Source organism: Euphorbia lathyris, chromosome 6 (assembly GCF_963576675.1).
Source record: "Euphorbia lathyris chromosome 6, ddEupLath1.1, whole genome shotgun sequence".
Taxonomy (NCBI): domain Eukaryota; kingdom Viridiplantae; phylum Streptophyta; class Magnoliopsida; order Malpighiales; family Euphorbiaceae; genus Euphorbia; species Euphorbia lathyris.
In genome coordinates, this window is record NC_088915.1 from 23,909,353 (window position 1) to 23,916,756 (window position 7,404).

General features: G+C 35.5%; 1 protein-coding gene across 1 annotated transcript; it reads right to left on the bottom strand.

Annotated features, from left to right (window-relative positions):
- Positions 1-280: 280 nt before the first annotated feature.
- On the bottom strand, positions 281-7,113 carry LOC136232977 (V-type proton ATPase subunit d2). The gene is made up of 10 exons (XM_066022470.1): positions 6,761-7,113; positions 4,572-4,692; positions 3,582-3,689; positions 3,394-3,496; positions 2,796-2,876; positions 2,626-2,711; positions 2,408-2,467; positions 2,247-2,295; positions 893-1,027; positions 281-652 (listed from the first exon to the last, which is right to left on the bottom strand). Exons 1-10 carry the CDS (start codon positions 6,939-6,941, stop codon positions 521-523), a joined length of 1,056 nt encoding a protein of 351 aa, XP_065878542.1. The 5' UTR covers positions 6,942-7,113; the 3' UTR covers positions 281-520.
- Positions 7,114-7,404: the final 291 nt, after the last annotated feature.

A 7,404-nucleotide genomic window follows, 5' to 3' on the forward strand; every position in this document is an offset into this window, starting at 1 on the left:
TTAAAATATAAGGACTAATAAATTAATTACCCATATTTAAATAAGCTGCACCAGAGATTTTTTTTTTTTTAAAAAAAAACTTTTTCCATTGATATTTTTTATTGCATTTGATGTAACTCCACCTATCTCTTTCCATTCCATTAACATCAATTTTTTCTGAAAGAAAATTATTTAATTTAAATTGACTTGAAACTTCTATTCCGAGTCATTATCAAATTCATATTTCAAATTTTACCAATTTGTCCAAACTCCGCATTTTTTCTACAAATTCCAAGCATCATTATTGCCAATTTAATTATAACAAATCATCATTTATGACGGATCATTTCATTTCCACAACAATAACTATATTTTATCAGCCTGAATACATGGCTTTCCCCCAAAACAAAAATTAAAAAATAAAAATACAAATTTATTTTAAACATGGAGATGATGCCAACAGTACAGCTCAACTTAAATCACCCAGTAGATTATCCATGGATGCTGCAATTTACATAACTTCCAATGGCTTGTAAGCACGCTAAAATATGAAGACCACGCTGTCATGAACTCTGGATTTTTGGTTCTGGGCCACGCATTCTGATATCCACATCAGATTCCTAATCTCCTGCTCCCTCAACCTTATGTATGCGAAGAACACCGCATAATGGAACTGCAGTTTGGACACGGACATAGGCAATCCATAATGAGTAAACGGCAAACACTAAGTATCAATAGTCATTGTGTTGATATAACCAGTGCAGTAAGAGCAATTTATTTTGAACCATAATGTTTTTCAGGTGAAAATAGTTTATAGAGCTAGGCTATAGGTGCATTATTCTACTCTACAAGATCATTACTATCCCAAGGAATCTAACCAGGATATGAAAAATTAAAGTTGCTCAAGACGAACCTGTTGCTCAAAAGCTAAGCAAAGCCTTTTCACCTCCTCTTCATAAAATGCCTTGTCAAGCATTTGGCTCTCACCATATGACAATTTAGAAAAGATGGCCTGATAAGGAGGATACTTTTCCATCACACCACGAACCTGCAACAGCAATGTCATGTCAGACCCACAAGCAATGTTACATGATCACAACTTAGGGATGCAGAAAATATTCAATGCTACGAAAACTTGAACGACACAAATTTTAAGATGCTTTGACAGAGAACAAGATACTGAGGGTCAGCTATTAGACGAAACCAGCAGAGAAGGGCTATTTGGCAGGTTTATTCTAGAAGAATAAGGGTTGGGATAGCAGCACAGGATGTAAGTTAGTTCCATGAGGCAATTAGGGTATGAACTATAACAGTAGTATTAAGTTTCTTAGGGTGAATTAGTAGCTATACAAGAGCTGGGTGAAGGTGTGATGATTTCTGTTATGGATTTCGACTCTAGTGTCTAGTCTGTTAGTAGAGAGGCAACATTTTTGGTGGGTCTGTTCTCAGTTAATTATCTTTCAATCCTCCGTTCTGTAAATGCATATTACAATTACAAATTCAGAAGCAATATAACTACAGTATTCCATCTCTATAGGTTGTGTGTGATTTGCTTGTTGCTGACATGCTTTCTAATTTATTACTCCCTCCATTCCTAATTAAAAGACATTTTAGGGAAGAGTTGTATTTCCAAATTAAGTAATGTTTTGCAAGTTCAAGAAGTTTTTAGAATTATTTTTCCATTTATGCCCCTTTTCTTAGTGCTTCCATTAAGGAAGAATGCCATCTCTTTCTTCCATGTAGTGCTTATTGCTCATCTTGGTTGCAATAAAAATTAAATTTTCTCAGATCCCATGATCCAATCCCTTCCCCATCCCTCTCACCTAAGTTCTTTTTTCATTGGGTCAATACATAATTAACTGCTTAATTACTGCAACAACTTTCCTTTTTCCTTCCATAAACAAAGGTTAAATTCGTAATTTTAGTCAATATTAATTGTTTTTCTTGGTATGTGTAGAACTCTATAAAATGTCTTTTAATTAGGAATGGAGGGAGTATATCACCTAAACGTTCCAATACTTTTAAGCAACAGCAACCAGTCAATTAACACCGATATACATGAATTCAAAACAAAATTTCAATAAGGATACAGCATTTTCTAAATTCTCTTTATCTTATAACAAGACAACAGACATATGCATAAGCTCCAAATAAACTAGCAGTATTACATAAAGAAAGGCCCTACAGGCTCTTCTCGCCAGATTTTGAAAGATCAAGAACCTCTTGACAACTTAAAAAAGAAGATATTATTTCATGAATTAACAAACCTGATCCACATCCTCAGAGACAGCTAGTTCTTCATGCCCATAGGGGTAACTGTTTGGCGTAGGAACAAATTGTTAAAAGGGATCATTGGAAGGGGAAAAGGAAGCATATTGATTGAAATAGCAACAACAAATAATAATTCAAGCATAAACAATTAACTTACAGTAAGCCAAAATTAGAGTACAGCTTTCTCCGATCATCACGGGTAAGCTCAGTGCCAATGCTAAACAAGGTAAACCACATTAAGATCAGTAGAACAGCTAATTGGACAATATATTATAATTGAAAGAACATCAGAATCAGATCCATTATTTCCTGTCTCTCTCTCTCTCTGTGCGTGCTTTCAGATAACGTGGAAGGGACAATGAGCATTGACATTACCTATTTATGGTTATATTGACAGCCCTTCTATCAGCCTCAAAAGCAAGGAGATCAGACATTATCTCTGCTGTGGCACCACCAAGTTTCTATTACAAGATCACATCAGACTTAGAAGACAAATAGAAAAGGTGGAGAATATATCAATCTGTTTAGTTTAGAAACTATTTTACCTGACAAAACTTGTAAAAATCCTCAAGGTATGCCTTGTAAAGGGTATTTCTCATAATTTCAATATTCATGTCATCCAAGTCCTACAAACACATCAACTCGAATAAAATGAAGATCCAGAAGGCAAAACAAAATTATTCGTGTAAACAAGCAAATCATAACAGTATGCTACAGTTGCTGATAAGAACCTATTAATTTGCACATGCATACATATGAGCACACAGAATATGTTTATTATAATTTATAAGCAAATAAACTAGGATTTGACCCACCAAAAAAAGAGCAGATTATTCATGAATTAAAAAATCAACAATATTCTAATTCAACAATTATATTTTACTTTGTAAATGGTTAATATTCATTGCCCATTCAATTATAAACAGCAGATCAACTGTTATGGAACAAAATACAGCAATGCATCACCAATATCAAGAGTATAAAAGGGCGGCCCAGTGCACTACGCGTCCCCGCTAAGCAAGGGTCCGGGGAGGGGTCCCACCAATATCAAGAGTATATCAAATATTAATTCTGTTCATGCTGCGATGCATGAAAAAAAAAAAAAAAAGAATAAAAAGAGATGTAAATAGAAACAGCATATACCTCTGATGTGATGCATTCTGAGAAATACGGAGCCAGTGGTGTGTCAACAAGCACCAACCTATAAAGCTCCCGCATATTCTGAGCAACAGCCAAGGTGGCAATGCTGCGGGTCAAAAAAATTAAAATAACTAAAAGAAAATCAAGGTTTCTTGACTACTAAAAAACAACGTTTTAGTCAGGGTCAAAACCTGTCAAACATGCCTAAAGGGTGACATTTCTCCAGTAGCTCCTGAACATCCCTCTCATGCAAGGTTCCAGTAACAATCAAGACAACATTGTCAATCATGTGACCATATCTGGTGAAAACAGTAGGATAATTAAAAAAACTCTGATCACATCTAGAGCCAAACAAAAGATGACATAACATGGACTTCTATGCAATACCTATTTAAAATTAATTAAACAGGCAGAACTCCCACAGGGTTAGATCATAGTCAAGTAGATTAGGCTACTATCCATATAAAATGTGTAAAGTCGACTTTCAAAAGCCTGCTTCCAGACATGGTTCGATCCACAAGAACTCTACCTTTACATTTACCAGTACGCTCACAACTCAGAAGAATTTTCAATAATCCAGGCATCATGTTATATAATAGTATACAAGGAAGTAAACAGAAGACATAAGAAAACTCCACTAAAAACTGGAATATTGCCAACCTATTATAAACAGTTTTAGGAAATGAATAGTGAGCACTTAAGGCAAGGACTGAAGTAGTGGTCATTGTGGGAAACAGATTTGACTTGATAGAGTGTAATGCTCCTTAATTTAAATCTCATTCCTCTGCCCCTTTAACCTCCCATTCCGCCTCTCATGATGATCGAAGTTCTTCAAATTAAATGCAAATCATAATGCCCTTTTTAGAAAAATAAAAATATTCAACATTCTGGAATGCAGCTTCAAATTTTTCTGTAATATAATAGAATGAATAGTTGCACTCAAAGCAATTGGACTGAAGTAGTGGTGACTTGACCGAGCATCATGCTCCTTAATCTAAATCTCACCCCTCCCTGCCTCACTAACCTGCCATTCTTCAATTTAAATGCAAAGCATATTGCCCTTTTTAGAAAATTAAAAATATTCAACAATCTGGACAGCAGCTTCAATTTTTTCTGTAATTTAATAGAATGATGTTACAAAACAGATAATTAAGCATTCAGCAAAAGAAAAGTCAACATACGTGCAATACTCTAAAAAGGTGGACAATGGCTCTGTCGCTTGACATAACATGTGCTTGTACTCATCAACAAGTTTATGGGTGCATTTCTCCACAATTGTAGTGGTATGCAGTGGGGAAGGCTCTGCAAGCAAGTCATCAAAAGCAGAAAATACAATTAGAGAGTTGCAACTTCATGATGACCTTCACTCATATGCTTAAAATTAAATCAAGTTCAACCACTTCAATACAGTGAGCTGAATATATAAAGTAGTTAGATATGACACAATACAAGAGCAAGTGCAAACAACAAAATAACAACCAAGCCTTTCTACCAACTAGACTATATAAATTCTTTTTCCCCATCCATTCCTATTCATTGTAAGAAAAGATCTAATAAATAATAATCTGATGTTATTTTCAATAGCCTTCAACCAAGTTAATATCTCAATCTTCCTCTTTCTTCTTTACTATCTCACCTATTTTCTCATAGTTACATAAGGCAGCATCAGTAGGCCAATATTAAACATGTCCAAACCACCTTAAACTCCCTTCACTTATCCTTAGTGGGTGCAACACCACTCTTCTTGCACTCAGCCCTAAGCCATTATTCATCCATATATGCCCACTCATCCATCTCAACACCATCATCTCTGCCACACTCATTGAATACATGAGCAAGTGCGGGCATGCCAGAAAAAAAATAAAAATAAAGGAGCGAGCTAGAGAGAGAGAGAATAAATTATTCACAAAAGCAGCAAATAGATTAATATTTTGCAACAAAAGCACGCATTGTCAGCATCTTTTGGGACCACAAGGTGAGGCATGAGAACTGGAATTAATAAACACACCCAACGATATACCCATTGTCGACCAACTAATGAAATAAGCTCATATTGAGAACATAATGGGTGATCAGATATTGGAATCTTCTTTTCTCATGAATTACAATCTACTTTGGAAACGTTATTCAGGAAAGGACAACTGACACAGAATGCCAGTAGCCTATCAATAAACTTCCATAGCAAAACCAAACATGGAGAACATACTACCCCAATAGAAACCTTACATGTTAAACTGCTACTTGAATACATATGAGCACGTAACTCAGGCTCGTGCAGATTAAAACTTCAAAGCCTATGGAACTTCCCTTCCACTCACGTAATCAAAAGACATAATGATTTTGTGCTGATAATGGTTCATCCCATATATGTTGTGTCAGTTATGGTTTCTCCGCTTTCTTTATTTTCTTTATAATATTTATCAAATATGTCCTACTGTACTAGAACAGCATGATTGTCTCTTTTCTTTGTGAGTGAATATTGCATTCCCTTGAAGAGTTATACAAATAGACCAGTTACTTTCTTTGAGTGAGAATATTGCATTCCTTTGAAGAGTTACACAGATAGATCTGCTACTTGTGCAAAACAACTTTTAAGTTCTCAATCATCTTATGCTGCTTGTTCAACATTGTTCCATACCTTGCCACTCTTGCAGAAACTCTCCACAACTTAACAGGTACAAGTTCCTTTTAAAGACAGGGAGGTAAATTCTTGTACATCAAGACCATCCAATTGCTCCTCTAAAATGCTACTAACCACTTGTCCGACAATTCATGTCCATACCAATAGTTCTCACAGTATACGAGAAATTATCTTACAATTCAAATGAAGAAAAATAATGCAAATTGCATGTGAGGTGGAAGAAAGTAGCCAATTCATTCGTGAATTTACTAAAATTCTCGTGACTTACTGGATTCAAAACACTTGTCCAGGTGACATGGCAGCATTCGATAAATACTAAATTTCATGCACTCAACCAAAACAATCAGTTCACTGTTCTAACTAAATATATAATTAATACCAATGAAACTCAACTTATGCAAACATAAAATAATTCCATAGAGAAAAGCTTCCACTAAAACGATATAATAACAAAATGGTAGATCATTGAGCACAAATTCAACTGAAGTTCTCTCTTATACAATGTTCATATTCCAAATCGCTAAAACAAAAGGCCTCATTTGATTCGAGTTCCCATTCACATCAGACCACCTAATAGAACAAACAGCCCTGCGGTTCAATCAATTGTTCACTCACTGGATTTCAATTACCCTCACTCCAATTTCCTCAATTTGATTCGGAAACAAATCAGAAACCACTAAATTAAAAGCACCGAGAAGAAAAATTCCATCAGAGGAAGAGAAAACGAACCATTTTGAAGGTAAGGACCGTACTCGGTAGCAGAAAGATGCATCTTGATATCATCAAGGGTTTCACACTGACATAAATTATTGTAATCAGCAAGAGTAAGAAGGCCGGATCTATGACCTCTGACAATAGCCTCCAAGTATCCTCCATGAATGTTAAATGTAAGCGCCTCGAATCCGTACATATTGAATCGATTAAAGAGACAGATCTATGTGAATTTGGAAATCGATCAAAGAGTCTCCTCTTCGATTAAACCCTAAAAGCTGATGCAAAGAGCAAAACAGGTAGAAAGGAGATAGCAGGGAAGGAATAATTAGGGAGGAAAGTTATGGCTCAGTTCGGATCTTCTTTTAAATATCAATCAAGAGGATCAGATTCACAATAATTAGATTTAATATGTTTTTTCTTGTGAATTACTACCTCCAGTCTCCGGACAGATGGAACTACCCTTTGTCCAAAATTTGAAAAAACACAAAACCTCTCAAACATTCTACAGACTCTTCGATCAAATCCGAACTAATTTGTGAATCAAAACATGGATCGTCACAGATAGGGGTGCAAACGAGCCAGTGTGGTTCGCAAACTGTTCGAACTCAGCTCGATCAAAGCTCGGTCAAAGCTCGACTCGATAGAGTTCGGTTCGAGTT

Coding starts and splice junctions, on each gene's coding strand:
- LOC136232977 (XM_066022470.1), bottom strand. CDS start 6,941: ATGTACGGATTCGAGGCGCTTACATTTAACATTCATGGAGGATACTTG. Junction 4,693..6,760: donor CGGTCCTTACCTTCAAAATG/GTTCGTTTTCTC, acceptor ACTTGCTTGCAG/AGCCTTCCCCACTGCATACC. Junction 653..892: donor GCTTAGCTTTTGAGCAACAG/GTTCGTCTTGAG, acceptor TCCAAACTGCAG/TTCCATTATGCGGTGTTCTT.